General features: G+C 40.2%; 1 protein-coding gene and 1 long non-coding RNA gene across 4 annotated transcripts; one reads left to right on the forward strand and one right to left on the reverse strand.

The window, feature by feature from the left end:
- Nucleotides 1-426: 426 nt before the first annotated feature.
- On the reverse strand, nt 427-19,320 carry DCP2 (decapping mRNA 2). Of its 3 annotated transcripts, none has more exons than XM_085042561.1 (11): nt 19,180-19,320; nt 15,871-16,022; nt 14,040-14,167; nt 13,502-13,600; nt 11,861-12,013; nt 10,166-10,278; nt 9,951-10,058; nt 9,116-9,239; nt 8,474-8,581; nt 6,718-6,769; nt 427-6,045 (listed from the first exon to the last, which is right to left on the reverse strand). In XM_085042561.1, exons 1-11 carry the CDS (start codon nt 19,230-19,232, stop codon nt 5,882-5,884), a joined length of 1,254 nt encoding a protein of 417 aa, XP_084898687.1. In that variant the 5' UTR covers nt 19,233-19,320; the 3' UTR covers nt 427-5,881. The 3 variants fall into 3 exon arrangements, 2 of the variants coding, with proteins under 2 accessions (XP_084898687.1, XP_084898686.1); XM_085042560.1 differs by having other exon boundaries at nt 8,474-8,584; XR_014846813.1 differs by having other exon boundaries at nt 5,926-6,045; nt 6,594-6,769; nt 8,474-8,584.
- Nucleotides 19,321-19,403: 83 nt separating this feature from the next.
- Nucleotides 19,404-21,483, forward strand: LOC146424338 (uncharacterized). The gene is made up of 2 exons (XR_014847020.1): nt 19,404-19,683; nt 19,794-21,483. It is a non-coding gene; the product is annotated as an uncharacterized LOC146424338 (long non-coding RNA).
- Nucleotides 21,484-22,381: the final 898 nt, after the last annotated feature.

The following is a 22,381-nucleotide window of genomic DNA, read 5'->3' on the forward strand; positions in this document are numbered from 1 at the left end:
CTCAAGAACATCACTACTTCTTCCTGCAAACCCTCTACAGCTTCAATGACACTTCAGAGAAATGGAAGGGCACATGTGAAACCGTTTCCACACATCCAGTTCTTTTAATAACAAGTTATATGGACCAAAACAAAAAGAAAACAAAATACTCAATATTACATAAATATTCTAAAAGCACTGATTGAAGTCCACATACTTCTTTCTCCAGTATGTCTAACACTTTTAAAATTTTTTTTCCACTGTTGAATGGACTCATCCACCTTCACAACTGACTTTAAAAAATACTTCCTTTCCTGGCACTAGATATAATCACTGCTGCTGACTGGCGTAAGGTAACACTTAAACATTCTACTGTGAAAGAATAACCTGTACCACAGCAGCACAGGCTTCATATTTCTCAATGACCAGCAATCTTTATATTCATACTTCAGTACTTCAATAAGTTTATTTATAAAGTAATTTAATTTTACAGAGGAAAAAATAACAATATAGAAGAAAATGTCAACTTAGTCATAGTCTCTTAAATGGCGTGCTTCAGTTTCTGAATCAATTAATAAACAAAATCACAAGCGCCAGTTCAGCGGATGTTACAGGTAGTTACAGATTTTATTGAATACAATTGAAGGGCTGACTAATGCAAACTTTCTTCAAAAGAACATAATGGGAATTGAATAAAATCTGTAATGATTTCAACCCTTTAGCTGTACAAATGTCCTACTGAATTAGCACTGATGTGCCACTTACACACAGAGGAAACCAGATAGAGTTCTTGAGCTCTGAACAAACAGGAGGAAGATGCAATCCTTCATGCATAAGCCAAACCAGCAAGCACTGGCTCCCTGTTTTCTGCGAGGCATGCAGTGCTGCCTTGAAAAGTGTCATCATTTGGAAGCAATACCCAAGTCTGGGTCCTGGAACACAAACACCAGTTGCGCATTCTGCCTGAATTAACAACCCCACACCGCCTTCTAGAGGGATCTGTTTTGCTTTTTAATGGTAAAAGTGCCTTGCAAACCCAGCTAAGCTGCTCCTCAGGGATGAAGTACAACTTCCACATAGTGCAATGCCATGCACATACAGTAAAGTTCTGTTGCAAGTACTGGCATGAGAAGTATTTGCTGAGAGCTCTTAACCATGCAGTTTTCCATACTTGTTCTGCATAACAAAATTATGTACCCAACCAGTGAGATACAAATTTCATCCCCACAGTTTAGTAATTTTGATCAAACATGCTTAAAAAAATTTGCAAACTTCTCACAGTTGGAAATGTGTCAGAGAGAACTGTGTTTGCAGGATGTGTTTTCTTAAAAAGCTACTAATGCCTTATTTTAGAATGATTAATGCTCCATGAGCTGTAATCATTTCCTTAAAGGCACTGAATTGTAACCCATACTGGAAACAAAAAGCTAGTTCTGATCAACAATATAAATGCTTAAAAATGACAAAATACTTTGTTTTCAGTAAAATCCGTAGAGACCTTATCAAATTTAAACATTCTGTACTCTGTGAAATGTTAGTAATTACTTAAAAGGAAGCGTTTTTTTCCTGGAAGAATTGAAGGACGACTTGAAGACACTTTTGACTTCCCAGAAGCATCCAGGGCTGAGAACTGTTTAAAGATAAGGGTTTCTGTAAAGCTAAATCTGTACAAAAAGTTAAGTCTCACTGAACCTAACATTTTCAATGGAAAGACAAGTTAAACCCCAAGCATTTTGTTTTATTGTACTGCTGCCAATCCGGAATACTGCCTCTGGTCCAATCTTGAACATGGCCAATGTAATTACTGTTTATGTTGACTTCCTTTTAAGTCCACAACCTACATGAAAAAGTGAAATGCACACACAGCACAAATCCTACTGCATCTATCAGTGCTTATGTATGGGATTAAGAACAGTGCAAATACTAGCATTTAGCCTACTTTCATTCTTGAACTACACTATTGCTATAAATGCATAAGAACAAAAACCTATTACGGAAGAGTTTCTAAGTCTAATTTACTGTAAAAGCACCTTCAGTTAGTTTGTATAAATTTACCACATCTTAAATAATTTTGGTTGTTTCAAAAGCTAAAATACTGTAATAACAAAAACCATTTGAAATTATGAAGTCATGTATAAGCACCAGATTATTTAACATTTACAGTGCAAGACTTAACATCGGTTTATTTACAGAAATTAAATCAACAAGAGAGACTACCCTATTAATTCTCAATAACTATGAGCTTCCTAACACATTTAGGATATAATATCCTAACTTAAAACATGAAGGCACCTGGCTTTACCTCTGGAAGAGAAACCTGTTGCTCAGAATTTGCAATAAAACCCCAGGTACCTGAGGATTAAGTAGCCCACTGACGCCACAACTGGGCAGCCAGTTACCCCTGGGGCAGCAGGGCTATCTTGCACCACAGGACTCTCAGGTTTGGATTCTTAATGTAGCCTCTTTGCTCTTCACACCATAATGGCATGAGTGCAAAAGCAAATCACTACATTAAGTAAAGGTTGGAAGAACTGTGTTCTTATGTGAAATTACAATCTGAGAGCAAGTACATTAGAAGTAGCCAGACGTGAAGCTTGCCTTGTTTTTAAAAGGAAATGTTACATCTATAACAGCCACAGGTAGGTGAAGGAAAAACACTAAGTATTGTTCTCAAATCACCAAATTAGTTCAGGAAGGTTGGAGCAGAGCACAGAAGCCTGGAACAGTGATTAGGCCCAAAATTTCACCAGAAACTATTTATGCATGTTTGGTCTAAAGAATTTACATTGTGTTAAAAAATAGTACTTTGATTGTGCAACAAATAAAGCTATTTCCCCCTTTCCTTCTCAGAACCACCGTTGCCAGACTTCAAACTGGCACAAACTTTCCAAACCTGGATGATTGATTTACATCAAGGAGCTGCAGTCAGTAGTGCTCCAGTCACTCAGCTAGGCAGGCCACTCTTCAGTCCCAGGTCAAAGTACAGAGCATTTTGAGAAGGAGAGATGCTAAAAACCTCATGCTAAAGCAGGGAGTTGATGCAGTACTACAAACTGCACTCTAGGACTAGATTCCTAGCACCACACACCTGTAGGTTTTTCTTCCTAAATGTTTGTTTACTCCACAAGTTCTTTGATTCCAAGAACACTGACTTGACCAATCAGAATCTGAATAACCCCTAATATGGCAGCATTCTCGAATTGACAGTGTTTTTGTTTTTCAAGTATCTCGACACCAGCTCTTGAGTCTGACATGCAAACAGTTCCTGTTTCCCTGTGTCTAGCTCCCGTAAAGTAAAAACTCACAGAACTAAAGCCTGTATCTCACTTGCTATTTCTTCACTGTTTCATGGAAGATAATGTAAACAGTACTTCTAAACTTAGAAATACAATTATAAAAGGATGGTGAAATAAGAACATAAACAATAGTAAACAAAATATTCACTGTGCAGGGCATGATGGAGCCCACCAAGTGGATCACATGCCACCACACTTACATAGATTTAGAAGAAACCTTACTAAGGAAGCAGAAAGCAATGCTACTACAGCAAACGGTACCCTTATACAAAGAAGTAAGTTATTGCATATTTATCACATTTATTTGCAACTCACATTAAGGCTAGGTTTTCTAAAATCATGACATATGTATAAGCTTCACTTTGGATTGCTTAATGAAGCAACCAATGTCTCTTATACTGAACCAACCTTTCACTAGGAATAAAAAAATGACACAGTAAACAGAGCGCAGCCAGCATCTCCTGTTCACAGAACATGCTTCCATTGCTCTGAAGACTTCCTCTTGCCTGGGACAGGACTTCCCAAACAGATGACGGATGCTCCAAGTTCACTGTTTCGTCAACATCCCCATTATTTCACAGAGCACTAAATGATCTATAACTAATTTATCTGAAAAGTCAACTTACTTATAAAAAGATTTCCACAGCCTGTTATTTAATTATGCCTTAGGAGAGTCCTGTTAACTCCACAGGCAGTAGCAGCCTCAGGATATGATACAAACTTCTGCCTCACCATGAGTAAAGGCACTTTTGCTGGGAAATCAACTAAAAAAGCACTAAAGAAGTAACTAAAGATTAGTTTTCACCTGAAGCTGAATAACATAACCTCCTCCAGCACTATCCTACCTTTTCAATTACTCTTCTTTGTCATTGTATGGCCTTTGGATACATTTAAGAAAAAAAAAATAAATAAAAGTGAGTCAAAGCTAGATTGAGCTATTTCACAATTTGGTCTTGAAAAACAAGGCCCTCAGAACCCCTGTCCTCCAGAAGGAGGAAATGCTGTAGTCCATTTCTCCTGTTGACTGATATAGAAGTTGAGCACTCCCATGGCCAAAATTATTACAGCATGAGTTCCAAATCACCTGGTGCCAGGCAGGTGAATAAATCAGGAGAAAGTTCTAAAGCTATTTCTGAGGAAAAGACTAGGTAACAGATCAGGTAGGGTAGATGAAGTAGGGTGGTTGAAGGAAGACCAGGATTTTGGTTTTGGATGACATATGAGTTGCATAAAAACTCAGTGCATGTACATACACTACAAGGGTGTAGTTCATTCAACCTGTGAAGTTATCGATTACCTCTATTCTAGAGAAAAGTCCATTTTTAAATCTGGGACATGCTTGCTATCACAAGCTGCTGTGACAAATTATTTCAGTGCATTTCTCTCCACTGCAAAGCACATGCTCAAAACCCACTAACTTAAAGGTGATGTAACAGCTCATCACCTCAACTCCTACAGGTTTTTTGTTCCTCGACAGCACCCCCACCCCACCTTTCATGTTTTTCCTAAGAAAGCACTGTAGCTGAAAATGACTGAGGCTAAATCATTTAAATGCTAACTGCAAGTGCAATTCAATACTACTGGATATATACAGATTAGACACACTACACAAGAGATCTGAGGACAACAGCACAGAATACAATACTGAACACCCTTGGAATAGTTATTGGAAGCCTGATTAAGCTGTTCAGTGTCACACAATGCCTCTATTATCCATGCACCTGCCTTCCTCCTCAGTGAGATCTACAGAGGCTTATTTACATTCAGTATAAATTTTACACAAGTAACCTCTCACAGACAAGTTTAAGCTTTTCTTTTTTTGCAAGCAGCTGCTTTGTAACTTCTCCTTATGCAGCTGTGGGCAGTGCACAAGTTAGACACTTTGAACGGCCAAGTTCTACCCAGTTTGAGTGTCATTATCGAAGACCAAGGAAGAGTAGGTACAAAAAGTCAACATGCTATAGATTTAACTCAAGTACTAGTGATTGCCAGCCAACAAAAACTATCAGTGTAAAGGAGGGAAGGTATTTGGGGCAAACAATCAGTACAGAGAAAGGATGATGGGCTGAGGCTAGGTTTGAAATGTGCAACTTGGTTTCAAAATCACTAGGACAGAGGTGTCCTCTGAGAATTAGTTTCATTGCCACTGTGTAATATTGCAATGTACTACAAAATAATGACTAACAAGTCCAATAATTTACATCAGAACACTTAAAAGATTAGCAAGCTGGTATACTCCCAACAGTTAAAAAAAAAGTCAATGACATTCTACAAAACACACAGCAAGTTAAAATAAAAAAATTTTAAAAACCACAAAAATAAATCACAAGTAAAAAGAATGCCCTCTAATGCACAGCTAGGAACAAGTGAACTGAACATTGGAAAGGTACTTTTGTGGACAAAGGCTAGACTGCATTTAAAGTGCAACACTTGACTATGCCACTCCCATACTGCAAAGAGAACAAACCCTTCCGAACCAGCAGTCAGTCCCTGCATTGCATTTAAAAACAAACAAACCAACAAAATAAAAAACTCCTGAGAAAGAGTAAGGCTGGATAAGAAACCCCCTCAATTGCAACAGGCAAGTCTGATTCTTAAGTTTGCTGTCAGAGGTCAAAACTTTTCATTATGGCATCATGGTCAAACTTGAAACTCAAGAAAGCTCTTGATGAAAAAGCAAATTTGTAATGGCCATTGCATGCCATAGAATGTCCCTCTACATGTTCTGGCAGTGGGTCTTCACTGGAGCAACACATCTCATATGCTGCTTCTGCTTAAAGAGAAAAAAGTATGAAACAAATTTTAAATAGGCAGTTGCCAAATAAAGTATCAATAACAACACAAAGCCATACCTCAAATGTATATTCAATTAATATTTATAACAAAACCTGTATATTTGGTCATAGACAGAAGAAGGTAACTCAAAACAGCCATATTTACAAGTTGTCTAGAGTCTAGAAAGAATCTTAAAAGCCACTGCAATCTGGAAATAACCTTTCAATAGCAAGCTTTACACATATAACACTGTTTCACAATCCATTTCTTAAAAAGGAGGAAAAAAAGGCACTATTTTCTGAGCAGTAAGTAAAGAACTGTGTGCACGCTGATGCAGCAGCTTATTACTAGCAGGACAGAAAACCTTGAACCAACACTCAATTACCACCACTGTGTTGACTCAGATGCTATTTTCCTAAACAAGCTTTTAGTTACTTTTTTATTCAGCCACCTGGTGTATCAGTCTTTATAATTAAGGAGAATTGCAAAACCAACAGGAAACAGTATATTTTTCATATAAAAACGAAAAAAACCTCAGACTACCTTGGAAAAACATGGCTTTATAAGATTTGGCAGGCTGGCATGAGGGAAAGCCCTCAACCATCATTATTCGGGTGCCTTCAGCCTGTAGCACAGGACAGTGGATGAAAATTCTGACTGCACTTGCCTGTTTCAAAGTTATCTTGAAGTCTTCTTGGATTAAGCCTTTTTTCACATTTCTGGAGAAGAGAATGACCACACATGACACATTTTATGATAAAGAAATTGCATTGTATTTATCAGGGGTATAGTTTAAGCATCTTATATATAAAAGGCATGCTGGTTATATTTGCTTTGACACATCTCAAGTGTGAATTATTTTACCTATAACTCAGCATGAATTCTGTCATGTTACTTTATGGAGCAAATGTGCTTCAAGTCCACAAGTCTATCAGAAGCATGCAATCTTTTAACAGTCAACAAAACATTTTTAAAATGCAGATTTGTAGGGGAAGATTCTGAGTACTTTCTAACTGAAGATGGAAGGCTCTTGCATATGATGGTGTGGAATCAAAACGGTGCATGCATAAATCCCACTCTTCAATCAGCTTGTCCCAAAAAAAGCAAGGGGAATGTATTTGCAAACATGCTACTGCCAGTTAAGTTAACATGCTTTAGAGACACAAACTTAGATCTCCAGGAAAGAGTTGTTTTAGCCCCACGTATTGCTACTGTTAAGTACATAAATACAGAAAAAATATGGCCCTTTGCACTCTCTGCAAAATTAAGTTTCCTGGCCTTCAAAATGCAGCAGAAAATTATCAGTGGGACAAAAAATATTTAAACTTCAAAAGACGGACAATCACAAAAACGCAACTGAAACAGAAATAGAGAAATATTTGGAAAAGTCTGTGAAGAACCTCCAAAGTAACTGTGGAAACAGTTTCACTTGTTTCCATGAAAATCCTACAGATTAGCATTAATAATGATTGTCTTTTCCTATCCATCCAAATTTCTGGGCAGTCAATTCCTTGACTTTTCATTCTACACTCAGACACAAACATAGCTAATCATTTCTTGCTACAGTGAGGATTTTACAGGACAAGTTTAGGGTTTCTGTATGTTCACGTGAATAACAGAAAGACGGCAACAGCCACAAGCCAGGATAGAAAGAATCTAATTTACAGCCTGTAAACAAGAAAAACCAAAACCTGGGCAAGCCAGCTGAGTTGCATGGAGAACTGGGAGCTTGCTGTTGCACAAGAGCCAACTGAGTATACTGAAGAGAATACTGAGTATACTGAAGGGAATCAAAAGCACATTTGACTATAAAAGGGAGCGCAGCTCAGTGAGTGTCCTCCCATCAAGAAGAACTGGACAAACACAATTAGTTACTGCAAGGGAAAGTAACAAGCAAAGAGTATCACATTAGAATTTACAAACTGCTGTAAACAGCTCTACTATATGATTAAAAAATTGTATGAGATTCTGGCATCCCAGCCAAGTCTGCGTCTCAATGTTTTTGCTGGAGAGAAGGGAAATAATAAGCATTTGCATTACCACTAAGTGTTGCATAACAAAACCCCATGCTTACAGTAAGACATCATACATGAGTAAGACGTGCAGTACACTGAATTATTACTACACACTACATAAGGCTTTTACATGACAGGAACCTGGAGAGCTGCAGGACTGTGTACTGAAACAACTGACAAATTTTCAACAGCTAAAATTACTTATTTCTAAAATGCAAACTTTGAAATTTCGTATGCTTGCTTAAACATTTATATGCATACGAGGTAAGAAATGTCAAACCTCTACAAATACGTATCAAATACTCTGATCAAATACACTTTTGACAGATATGCACTCTCTTTCAGCAGGACATTGTCGTGGAGCATTACTGGAATCCATTAACGACACAGCCACTGCATGTTTCTTACCAAGGTATGGTTTTGCTTAACTGGTTGACTGTGCAGCCCATTTGTTCGCTTCTTCTGGCTGGAAGTGTCTTGATTTTGCTTTCTACCATTGTTCCTTAGGCTCTGACTCTGCTGTTAAGTCCAAAATAAGCAGAGGGAAGAGTTTAAATGGCAGAATTGAACGTTGCATTGACACTTCCTATTTACTAGCTAAAACTTCCCTCCAAGTAACTTTAAAACACGTGAACAGTTTCTTTTGTAGACAAACTGAAGCCCAATTAAACTCACCAAATATATGCTCAAGCTGCAGGGCCATCAGCTGTTACCCATTCTCTTTTGCACTATCACAGAATTATTACACAATAAATTCAGTTCACTGCGTTCCCATGATGCAGATACAGATACTGACGCAGATACACTAGAGATAATACTAAAATGGTAAGTACTAATTACTATCTGTACATGAAACAACACAATTACTACCTGATACCACCACCTCCAGTGGTGAGACAAATCAAGAGAATTCCCAAGAGTAATTCCCTACTCTATGTTTTTATTTTTGCATTCTGTCGTGAAGAAATTCACTATTTTCGTCCTAGACAGGAAACTGTTATGAACAAAGACTTTTTTTAAAATAGTCCAGAGGCCTAAGAAACAACCTACCTTTATTTTCAAAACCTCAGACACCTCAGGATGATTACATGGCTTCTGTGACTGTTTTGGCTTCACCCACTGCTCTCCTGGAAAGCCATCTGTAAACACCTGTTGACTACAGCGAAGTTTGGATCTAGTACAGGAAAACAAAGACAGTTCACAACACAACTTCAAATCTACTGATGGCAGAAGGCAATTATGAAAGAATTTTCTTCTTTCTGAGAACAATCTGGAAGACAAGCTTAAGTAACCTAGTGTGGAAACTCTAATAGTGATCACTGCCATTTGTACTCTCCATAAACAAAAGGCCAGGTCCATATTAACATCTGTCCTGTTGTTCTCAGCATTGGTGGTGCCCTGACTCAAATTACCAGAACCCTCTCACAGACACTACAGGTTTTAAAGTTTGCTCTACCACTTTTCTCTCAACTGAATCTAAAGCCAGCAGCATTTGTCCTCCCACTGATCCCCACAGGTTTTATCTAGATAACCACTTCTTGGAGTAATTTACAGTCCTGCTTTAGAGAGTCCTCCTCTTCCTGGGCAGAAGCGCCCAAAACATTGAACTTGAAGCACTGGAAGCTACCTACTTGCTTTAGCTTCTGGCTTTTTTTGAATCCCATAAACAAGACTGAAGACATAATCTCAGTTCTGACACCTGTGTATCACTACATTAAGTTCTCATTTACGATCCTATAACATAAGTCTATGCTTTCATTTTTTTAATTAATCTACTCTATTACTGGAATATGAATATTTGGAGAAAGAGAAAAGGACAAGCAGCTTTGTGCGACCAGTGTTTAAAAGGAAGAATATAGAGGTGTTAAACTGACCTGGTTCTTACCTAGCTTTTTCCAAGTTGGGCTTAGAGGGTGTGCTCCCTGCAGATGAAAAACCATTGTCGCTATCTGAGGAGTCTCCATTCTTTCGGGAAATCCATTCCCTCAACGGCCTGTAAGCAAGGAGAAGTACAACATGACCTACTTACCAAAACAAATCTAAAGAATTTAAAGTTGTCTGAAAGACCCTGGCCTAGCACTTGCCTCATCTCAAACATACCTGATGAAGGGAATTGCCATAAAAAATTTGTTAGGTGCCAAACCCAGCTTGGATTTTGGGGTCATGTCATTTCTGTGGCATGGTAATTTGTCGATGGAAAACCACTCAATATTCTAGAAAAACAAGAAATAAAATCAAAATACCCTCTATTGTAGCCTTAGTAGAATGTTACAAATGTGTAGCAGCCACAATTATTTCCCTTAATTAAAAAATTACCATGGAAGACTTAAATTAACAGGCCACAACAGTGTTTTTCACAAAAGGTTAATTAACTCTTCCGACTGCCACTAGAGTAGCAGATGGTACAGCACAAACTCATTGCATGATATGGCACCTAAAATATGAAAGGTATTAATCAGCAACTAAATTCTGAATAAGAGTTTCATAAACAAACCAACCAAACCACTGCACACAGATTGCCATAAACAAATGTAGAGGCTTTAAATAACTTTCAATAACTTTTTACTTAAAATTGCCATCAATACTGGACCACCAATGATCACTCAAAATATTTAGTTAGAGAGTAAGTTTCAGGTTTTGTTATAAAAGAAACAAAACATGGGTAAAGAATAGGATTTGTGTTACAGTTTAGACATTATAGTTTTAATTGTTAAAACTGTGTACTTTGCAGAATGGGGAACAAAATCAGGAATTCTGACCACAGACAGTGTAGAAGAACCCACATGAGATTTTCTGTTGTAGAATCTACTCCCAAAGCCCGAGGTCAAGACAAGAAGCAAATTATGGAAATAAGTTACAAACTGAACAAGTTCTCAATATAGTTCTACAGGGAATACAAAACCAGCCTGAATGGTTGTACTAGATCAAATGAACACAATGCTTAAACTCTGTCATTGCAAGAACTGTTCAACATTCCCACACATACTGTCATTGTTCCACAAAGGGGGATAGTCACTGTACATTTTTTAAAACCCTCAAATTTCATCTTATTTCATGTTTTGAAAAACAGGTCTCTAATGCAAGGGATTAAGTCCTGTCCAGTCAACTACTTTCCCTATTTAGAAAGGCAGATGCCCTGTTCAGTGACACCATCTGCATGGAAACAGCTGTTCCTTGCCAAACAAGGAAAAACATTCAAACTTCAAAGATTACAGATACCAGGGACAAAGGTTCCAACAAGTTTCTTCCACCTGAGCCTTTGTCTTTCCCTTTCACAATACCTTTCAAAAGCCTAATGGTACACAATACAACCAAAATAGTTCCCATCTTCTGTCCCCTTCCCAATCTCCTCCTTAAAATACACTATTCGTTAAATCTGGACAGTATTAGCCATGAAAGGGAGAAAACAATCCTTAGTTTGTCCTTCTGATATGCAGGTTTTTGCATATCCCCAGATAATAATTACAACTTGAGAATATATAGTTACATATGCATCTGTAAGTAGGAATAACACGGAATTATCAATATAGACACCACCTATGAGAAAAGCAGAATTATATTTTGGCAGTGTGCTCTATTGTGTTTTCATGATGAATGGAGATGTCAGATGGTGAAGTATCAGACTTGCAGGTGAGCTGCAAGAATTTGGCACAAAACCCTACAGTGCAGAGATGCCAGTGGCAACTAGCATTTGAGGTGCTCATTGTGCTTAGTGGGTTCATTACTTTACATGCTTCTGGCTTTAAAAATCAAGTTCTACAAGGCTCCTATAGATGCAAACAAGGTAACACATACCCGAATTTCCCTTCTAGTTTTGGGGTTGAATTTTGTGTTCTTGGGAACTCCTGGAATGATGTACAGCCGTGCTAACTGATCATTAATTCGCAGCTCAATGTAGTCCTCTTTGCAGATGTAATCTTTTATGTCAAACCCAGTTTCTTCAAATACCTGAGAAATATTTAGATGAAATTAGTGTGTGTTATCAGATTCAGAGTTATCTTTCACAACCTATTACCACAAGCAAAGGAATGATTATTTTTCAGATAAATCCATTATATATCTGAAGCTGCTGGGAAAAAACAAGCCTTTAAACATAGAAGTTTCCTCAGAAATAGAAAAAGTATCTACATGTTTTATATTTCTCTAAGACAGCAGACCTGTAATGCAAGTTAAAACAACCCTATCACATCTTCCTGGAGCAATTTATTAATATGGATGGGGTTAGTCCTCATCAACTTCTGAAATACTGCTGCAACTGTGTAGGCATCGCCAAGCAAAGACCTCTTCAATTAGATTTCACACAAATGCAGCTTATGGTTTCAGATTGGTGCTGACTTCAGTGAAAGCAGTTAAAAGACATATTTCAGGTATTACAAACATCCCAGTTTCTGTCCACAGGTAAGCCTTGAAGCGTTTATCAGCCTATCCACAACGACAATCTAACTTTGATGGTAAAATGACCATAGCAACACAGCTGTTCACTACTGAAATCTAAATAAATTCTTCAAATTAACACCACCATCAAAAGATTTTTCCCCAGTATAACTGTGACCCCTTTAATGCTTTTGCCAGCATAACTCAAAGAGGAAGACATACTTCATGTCATTCCTTCCTGAAGCAGCTATGTCTAGTTTATCTATTAAAAAAAAAAACAAACAAACCAGCCCCATAATTTTTCATATACTGATTCAGTCAAATTGAAGAACACTCAATGCATCATACTACTTTCCCTCACCTTAATTTTCTCTCTGAAAAACTCTGGATGTGTTATGTTGAATAAACACTGAGTTTGTACCAGTAATATTCTTTTACCAGCCATTTTTAATATACAGCTTCACTACATATCTAGGTCTCCAGGAGCAATAAATACCACAGATTATTTTATTTTTCAGATTTTACTTTCCACATACATTGATTCTTGTTCCTGCATAACTGAAAAATAGAAAAGTAAAGTTCTTCACATTTTTTACATAAAATTCTACAACCTCCAACTCAACTCCTGAGTCTCTTTACACAGGCCAGTGTACACAGGCTAAATCCCCATTCCTCCACTTTTTTACATTTATGGTGACCCTTGAAACTAATATGACAAAAACCATAAATTTCATAAGATTTCCCAAGCACCACAAGTAATACTTAAAAGTAAATTCACAGTTCAGCAAAGAACTTTAAAAATAGTACTCACTTCATTCAGCACATTAGAGCAAAACAACTTGAAACACACAGACTGGCTACTCTTTAAAATTATATAACCTCAACCTTGATTACCATTCTGAAACTCAGAAAGCCACCAGAAGATGCATCAGAAGATGACTGCACGAACAGCCCATTTATTCACAGGACATCAATAAAGAGATACCTAAGTAAAATGCCTTTTCATCCAACACATATATCATGATTTCACTTCTTTATCTTAAAGGAGTTGATCTAACTTACCTCTCTAGCAGCACAGTCATGAGGTGCCTCTTCTTTATTTACTTTCCCTTTTGGAAATCCCCAACCAGATTTTGCTAAATAGCCCTGAACCAAAAGAACCTACAAAATACAAGGGAATGCAATTGTCAAACATGCAGGTGTTCTAACCAATTTATTAAATGTCTTCCCTTCACTATCCCCTCATTCTCCAAAAGGATACTTAAGCCTGAACGAAGGAAACCATTAGGTTTGCTGTGTTCTAGCAAGACTTTTTCTAGCTAATTTTTTATGGAATCGAGTAACTCAGAATAAAAAAATAAAAAACTGAGTAGGAAAGCAAGCAGAAGCGTGTTTACTATCTCACACATTGTATTTCTGCACACAGTCACCAATATCAACCAACTGTCAGATCTCTGTGAATCTGACAGTGAATGTAAATTTCTCTAGAAGAAGAATGTAAATTTCTCTAGAAGCAAAATGTAAACAGCAAAGAATTACTTCTGCCAGCATATGCCATTGTTCCCTCTAGACAGTCCTTCACAGCAATTTCCATACTTACATTTTCAAGTGTCTCATCAAGAATAATTGCACCATAGGTTGGCACTCCCATTTTGTATTCTTTCCACTCATCTAAAACCTTTTGTACATCTTCACCTTGAGGCAGTAAAAAAGGGCAGTGATTGAAGAGTAGAGCAGCATGTTAAGGAAGATAAACTTAAGCAGCTAGTTCCAAATCACATACAGAACACAAAAGATATTCACTCAAAATTTAGTATAAACACTCCCTCCCTTAAGTGCTTTCAAAATATATTCTCTTGGGGAAGTCAAATATAATGAATAATCCATTAGCAAACACTTGAAGTTGGAGTGCATCAAGTAATCTGGCAATTCCTACACAAACCGATTTAAATACACCAAAAAAACCCCCAAAAAACAACAACAACAGCAACAAAACAAAAAAAACCCCAACAACCACCAAAACCAAGAAAAAAGATTGCACAAGGCTGCCTGTTTGAAGAAAGGTACCCCTAATTCTGGAGGGGAAAAAAAAAAAAAAAAAAAAAAGTAACCACTTAACAGTTATTTTGAATATTTATTATTCATAAACACATTTTCTTCATTTTGAAGTGAGCGAGAGACAGAAATTCAGTTACTTCTGCTTGAAATAAGCAGAGATAAATTTTTCCACAATCACTCACTAAGATTATGGCACAGAATCCTATCTTCAGTATTTACTATGCAAAAAAACCAAAAATTCTTTTTAATGGCACACAGTTACAAAAATCTAAATTCTAATACACTTACCAAAACTCACCATGCAGAGAAAACATAAACAACCTCCATAACTCTAAAATTTTAAGAGAAAATCTGCAGGTCCTTAATAAAAGTAGTAAAATTATAAATTACATATATTATACTGCCAATAAAGAATACTCCACAGTGGAGTACTTGAAAACATGATACTGCAGCAGAACTAATATTTGTGGCAAATATGGGCTAGAGGACAGATGTAATGAACATGTAACATCTATTACATTGCATTTTTTTTACACTGCCTACAATTACTAGAAGAATTTTGTAGGTCTGAAAATAATTTATAATTAAAAACATACATAAAATAAATAAAAATAAAAGCATAATATCAACCAACAGAACATTACCACATTGTTACAGTTTATTGTTAAAATAAAATCCATAGTGTTTCAAAGTAAATCTATAGCATGAAACTAACAGAAAACTATGTTGCATAGTGAAATCATAGACAGTATTATCCTCAAAGTCAGAAGCAATATTCCAATCTCGCATCACAAACATGTGGGAAAAGGTTAAAACTGGAACTCTGGCTGCATGAAAGCCACAAACTTGTCTCTAGCAAGGACTAGCTAGTACACATTCCAACAGTGGTTACAAGCAACAAAAAAAGCAGAGGCCAACCATTTGAATTCAGGGAAACTGCATCCTCTACCCTTACCAACAGAAACCTCCATCAAATACATAGCACTGCCCATGGGGAAACATATACCACCTTCAACTACCTCAACATTTATGTCACTATTTATGTGAAAATTAATTATACTGTGGAGTTCAGTTTGAAGAGCTCCAACAGCTCATCCTTGAAACCTACCTGGCATGCAAAGTGCGACCATAAGGAAAAACCCTCAAAGGTCAGAAACTGAGAGTTTTCCTTAGTTCTTTAGCGGTCTGACAAGCATCTCTTTTGTGGGTGCCACAAAATTATGGAAGCAGTGAACTCAGTAACACCACATAGCAATATTAACTTTTAATCATTAACACACGAACTGACATCATATTATGAAATATCATAAACAATATTCAGCTTGCACTTTACCACCAAGACAGAAAATAATCACACTAATAAAAAAGGATATCAGCTTTAGCAAAGTCTCTTATCCCACACTGAGGTAATCCTGGTGTGTTTTGCATGTAGAAATCCAAATAAAACCAATGGGCAAGTTCAATCTGAAAACACACTCTGATTGCATTGTCTCTCTCCTCACTTGGAATGTGCAAAATAAATCGGCTGCCAGGAAAGAAAAAGAGTAAGATTAGCCAAATCTATTTATTTAAAATACAGCTAACAATAAAAACATTGCAACAGTACAATTCTTGATCCATTAGGACATACCAACAGACCACCAGACCCTCCTCATCTTCTGCAGGGATGGTAAAAAGTTTTCACAAAGTAAAATACAACTTTTAAAGTCAAGAAGGAAAACAGATTATGATGTTCTTTCAGAAACATCGATTACAATATACTAAGTAAATTAACTGTTGCAATAAGAGGGAGGGTACCTACATAAATGGCTGTATTACAAAAATAAAAGCATTTTTACAAGTCTATTAAAGAACATCTGCAAACTCTGGTAAGAGACTTCAGCGCATTTTTTCTTCCAGGACACAAGTTAAGCATAGTTAGGTATTTTCACTTAAAACCCCAGTAAACTAATAATCTATGTAGATTTTAAAATTCAAAATTATCCTACTAATTTTCTCAGTCTGAAACAGACCACGGACAATGTGGTTATTTTTCAAGTCTACTTTATGCTCTAACCCAGATACAAAGTCACTGAGATAAAAGTTTAAGCAGCACTGTGTGATAGCTCATTTTACTTAAGCAGAAGCAGCTTTATTTATTTATATCAAAAGCAGAACTTCCCTTTTAGAAATTTAAGGTCACACAACCCACCAAAACTTAAATCACTTGACAGAGATCTTTTACATTCCACTCCCAAGTGCCATCAGCTAAATTCTTAAAGTGCATAATAGCATTGGTCAAACCAGAAATACTATCTCTTTACTTAAAACCTGTAAAGTATGAATTGTTACAGGATCACATAATTGGTTGGGCCTTCAAGGCAATGTGGCCAAGTACAGAGGCAGAAGGTCACTGGTGCAGGCACATGCTTGACATTCTCCAGGCTCACAGGTGCCCCAAGCACCAGCACAGGTCTCCCTTTCCACCCAACAGCCCCGCCCAGATCCCAGACCCTCACACTCATCACACAGGGCCCTGCCTCACCAGGTGGTCCAGTTTGAATTTGCTACTGAGTACACATGCACAACAGGTCTGAGGAACAGAAAACACTTGTACCCCCCACCAACCCAGCTGCCAGTACTCTGTCCCTCAGTCCCCTCACTCACACAATTTCCCCCACAGAAGCTGGTTTCCAGCACACTCAAAACTGCCACCCCAGATGCTGAAAACAGACTCCCTCCCTCGTGAGTGGCTGGCACTGAGATACGCTCTCTCACTCCAGCAGCTGACACCTTGCCTACTCTCTCACACAGTGGCTGGAATTTCATTCTTGCAGCACAGCCCCATTCCCCATCCCCCTGAGCTGCTCACAGGGGAGGAGGTAGAGGAATAAAGAATGAAAGGATGAAGTTGACATGAAGTTTCCCTGGGAAAAACAGAGATGTAGAGGAAGCTGTTGTTCAAATTTTTTTTTAAGAGGGGGAGTGTGTGGCTCTGAGCCAGCTGCATCCAGCTCTGAGCAACCAAGGTGAACCAACCACAGTCCCGAAGTCAAAAGACGCGGTCACAGCACTTGTTTATAGGACAAAGGGAGTATCAAGAAGCTGCAAAACCTACATTGGGTCTCTATACCTCCACTCCTTTATTCAGTAAAGCACAAGGCAGTATGACAAAAAAATTACATGGACACCTGTGATTTGTTATTTAACACTACCCAATAACCGAGCAGGAAAAATTGCTTGGTACTTTCTACTAAAATTCCCACTAATATACAGATTGAAGAATGTAGGAAATTAGTGATATTTTTATAACTCATTTGTAACATTAACACAATTATAATACAGAACACTATTCTGAAGCTAGCAGATGACAGTACCTCAGAGAAACTCAGTGAGACACTGGGACTGACCCTATTACAAAGTTAGATTCAAATACTCATGTGCTCTTCCATCACCCCACGGAAGTGACACTAACAGGCTGTATCAGTATTGCAAACACTGCAATTCCCCTCTAGATTTCCTGAAAAAGTCTTAAACCCCACGTCATATGTGAGCAGGGATCTGAAAGACAAGTTCCTCTCTCTGCAGGGAGCCCAAAGGAGACACAATGGAAACACCAACATGCTTCACAGGCCAGATTTAGGGAATTGAAAATTTACATGCATATCACAAACTCTGACTCCTGCATTAGACAAATGCAAAACAATACTGAGCAGGGCAGTATTCCTGTGGCATTCTCACTTCTAAGCATTTTCACTCATTTGAAAATAATAATTACAGTAAGTGGGGTATCTTTCCTCTTCAGTAACCTTTCCCTCTTGTCATTAATACATCATGAGGAGTCCCTCGGAGGTAGTAAGACAGAAGGATTATTTCATGCCAAATATCACATGCAGTTTGTGTCATCACATTCTGGGGATGACAGACAAATTACAAAGTTTGAAGGGCTGCACCACAGATGATCAGAGGTTGAGACCACATGGGGAAAACAAAACTTCCCCCTTTTCAAGAACACAGAACCTATGACTTACGAAAATTCAAACGCAAATCCCCTGGAACAAGAAAAGTATTTCACTCTAAAAGAACCGACAAGGGCAGCTTCAGACCGAAGGGTGTCCCTGCGGCTCTTCCCTTTCCGTCCGCCGGTACGTTCCCTTCCAGCAGAGGTAACTCAGCAGAGAGACTCCCTGCCACCCTTCGAAACGAAACCAGACCTCCGAGCAGCAAGTACCACAGCAGTGCTCGGCTACACGTCACGCCAGCCCCACGCTCCCAGCTCTTCTTTCACCTGCGCAAACACCGCCGACGCAGTTTTACCTTTTCCGGCCCAAACCCCGCAAGAAATCCCCACAAACAGTGTTCTTCCACTTCCCCCGCGCACTCGGCTCCCGGCCCGCCGCCGGAGCAGCCCCACACCCGGTCCAGAGGGTGCAGCGGGCAGCCTTCCCGCCCTTCCAGGACGGATTCCATCGGGAGGGCGGAGCCTCGGGCACGGGGAACGGGGCGAGCCCCTTCCTTCCGCTTCCCGGCCGCCGCGGGCCGGCCGCAGCCACCCCTCAGCCCGGCTGGCCCCGCACCCCTCAGCGTCCCGAGCATCCCGGGCCCCGCGCCCCGCGGGGAACCGGGCGGGGGCAGGCGCTCTCCCCGCCCTCCGGCAGCAGCGGCACCGTAGCCCCGGGGCCGCCCCCGCCCCACGGCCATACCTGCATAGGTCGTCCAGGACGCTGCTGGGGATCTCGGCCCGTTTGGTCTCCATGGGGAAGCGCGGCTCATCCCGACGCGGCGGAGGCCGGAGCGCAAGGAAGCGGCGGGGGCGGGGCCGCGCTGAGGGGGGCGGTGGAGCGGCGGCTCCCGGGGCCAATCGGCGCACTCCGCCGGCGGAGCGGCGGCCAATGGGGCGGGGAACAGGGCGGGACCGGCCCGCTCAGGTGATCTAGGGCGGCGAATGGGCGGAGAGGGGCGGAGCCGCCGCCAGCGCGCCGATAACGCTGCGCGCCGGGACGCGGGACGGGACAGCGGCGCGGGATAGCGTCTGGGGGACACGGCAGCGGGCACGGCACCGCTGAGACAGAGGGAGGGCATCCTGCCCCTCTTCCCGGCCCCAGTGAGGCAGAGCCGCGGTGCTGTGTCCAGCTCTGCTGGGCTCCTCGGGACGGAGACACCGAGCCACGGGAGCGGGTCCAGCAGAGGCCGTGAAGATGATGATGGTCTGGAGCATTTCTGCCTTGTGGGGAACGGTAGCGGGAGCTGGGCCCGTTTTGTCTGGGGAAGAAAAGACTGAAAGGTGATCTCATTAATGCTTTTAAATATCTCCAAGGCGGATGCCGCGAGGAGGGTGCCAGACTCTTTCCGGTGGTGCCCACCGACAGGACGAAGGAGCAATGGCCATAAACTAGAACACAAGAAGTCCCAGCTCAATATGGGAAAAACTTCACGTTCAGGGTGGCAGAGCACTGGAACAGCTGCCCGGGGAGGGCGTGGAGTCTCCCCTCCGGAGACATTCAAGCCCAGCTGGATGTGTTCCTGTCACCTGTTCCAGGTGACCTTGCCTTGGCAAGGGGGTTGGACTGGGTGATCTCCAAACGCGAACAATTCTGTCATTCCGCCGAACAAAACCGGCTCCGGCTGGCATTCCCGGCGGAGCCTCCCTGCCGGCAGAGGGTATCGCTGTTCTCTCCGCAGCAGCTAATGCTGGCATTGCAGCCTCTGATTTCTATGAGCAGCGAGTATGTAATGCATTTCTCCTCCCGTTCCTCCTCTCCCCTTCCTCCCCAAAGTGCCTGAACTCCCTCTGACTGCCCTTGCCCTCAGCGGGATGGAAGAGAGGATCAGCAAAATGAGAAAATTCGTGGGTTGAGATAAAGACTTAATGGTCTAGTAAGTTATTAGAATTACCTATTAAACTATAGGGAAATCACAAGATGCACACACAAAAAAGTCAAACAGGAAATTAATTTGCTGCTTCCCATGACCAGGCAGGTGTTCAGCCGTCTACAAAATGGGTCTCCATCATGTGTAACAGTGACTTGGAAAGACAAATGCCATCACTCTGAATGTCCCCCCTTTCCTTCTTCCCACAGCTTTGTATCCTGAGCATGGTGCTATATGTTATGGAATATAATCAACACTCTTTGCAGCACAAATCCAAAACGAGGTTCCGTACTAGCTAAAGAAAATTATCTCTACCCCAACCAAAACCAGCACACAGAGACACACACCAGTCCAGCATTACTCTGAAGACACAAAAAGTACATTTATTTACAAGTCATTTATTGACTGCTAGACACAGACTAAGAGATGTATCTTTTGTGTCCTTTCCAAAATTATAACAAAGAACAGAAGACTCCATGATAGCTCCAGAAGTACAAGGGAAGGGTAATCAACCACGTATAGAAGGAGCAATATTGTAAGAAGACTTTGGAGCCCAGTTTTAGTAGGAGCAGCATATTTACATGTATTGGTGCCTCTCTTGTAAGCAAACTCCACAAAGTGGTATTTGACTGTGACTTTTGCTTCACTACCTTTATTGCTGTGATGTTTGAGGTGATGGGTGGATCTCTTTAACACTGACTTACAGAAGTACTTTGGCAGAGGAAGGAAAGTCCACTAACAGGACTATCGATATGGCTTGACAGAGAAACATCTGGAGGGGTCCTAGTGCAAATGGATCATTCTCATTGCTCAGGGATCCAGAAAGTTCAGTTTTTACCAGAAAGAGTAGATGTAGGTTTTGTAAAAGTTTCATGATCTGAATTTGTTCAGCTATCAGGTTACTCGCTGCTACTGTTTTTCCCTGGTCTGCTACATTCACAGACACCCCTGTGCCCTCTCCCCATCTCCCATGTGGATGTGATACCAGAAACTCCTACAATTAATAAAGAAGAAAGAAAGTGGTTTACAAAATGGACTTTGATATTTCACGTCATCTTACGGTACTTTTAGCCCCTTCATGGTTTCTTAAAAATACCTCACCTGATACAATAAAGAAGCAAATTTGTCACATGTAACCTAAGTTACAAATCTCTCTTGGATAATGCAACTCCTTAACATAAGAGAAATGCAATACCTGAAGGACATAATGAAAGTTTATAGACAGTGTTCCAGGACAGGACAGAGAAGAGACACATTTGAACATTTCTGCTTACTCCATTTTGGAGACATTGCTGGAAGACTAGGTTAGCCAGAAATGAATGTTTATCATTGTGGTTTCTCTTGTTGTGCATTTTCTAATTTCTTTGATAAACTGACATGCACACCTTTCACCCATTAGCTCACACAATGCAAGCTGAATTAAAGCTGACACATTCAGGTTATATTTCTCCAAAGATAAATCCTCCAGGGAACTTGCATGCGTTGGTGGCAAACTTGGCAATAGCTCTTATCAAGCTCCAAGGGCAACTAGGCGAGTAGAAGGCCAGGCATAACACTGAGAAGCTCAGCCAGTACCCACAACACCCCACAGCTCCAAGCAGTCAAACTGGTTTTTAATCACTGCTTATCAGTCAGCCTTGGCAGTCAGAAAGCCAACAATAAGACATTTGGAAAATAATGTCCTTTTGCACTGGGTAAGGAGAGAAGGTGGCAGAAAATAAAAAAGCGGACACACATTTGCACATTCAGAAAGGGGTCTCAGAAGAGCAGCTCAATTGCACAGGACAAGCAACAACTGAGGGTGGAGAAAGTTTTGCTTGGAGAAGCTCATGAAAGTGAGAACTGCATTGGATAGGAGGACCCTCTCAGATGCCAAGAACCAGTCAAATCCAGAACTCAATAAACATTTATTTACAGCTGATGTGAATTAGAATAAAGACTGAGGCAGAGCCTGGTGAGTCTGCAATCAAGAGATTGCAGAATTCAGCTTGCCTAAGTCATCAGAAACAGGCATTGATTCCACTCAGCTCTTCA

Source organism: Lichenostomus cassidix, chromosome Z (genome assembly GCF_008360975.1).
Source record: "Lichenostomus cassidix isolate B80296 chromosome Z, HeHo_3.0, whole genome shotgun sequence".
NCBI lineage: Eukaryota > Metazoa > Chordata > Aves > Passeriformes > Meliphagidae > Lichenostomus > Lichenostomus cassidix.

What these genes read in the sequence shown, in the direction of transcription:
- DCP2 (XM_085042560.1), bottom strand. Translation starts at nt 19,232, where the DNA reads ATGGAGACCAAACGGGCCGAGATCCCCAGCAGCGTCCTGGACGACCTA. An exon ending in AAGAGACTTTGCTAAAGCTG is followed by an intron (nt 14,168 to 15,870) that starts ATATCCTTTTTT and finishes ATGCTGCTCTAC; the next exon opens with TCTTCAATCACTGCCCTTTT. An exon ending in ATGACTGTGCTGCTAGAGAG is followed by an intron (nt 12,014 to 13,501) that starts GTAAGTTAGATC and finishes AATATTTCTCAG; the next exon opens with GTATTTGAAGAAACTGGGTT.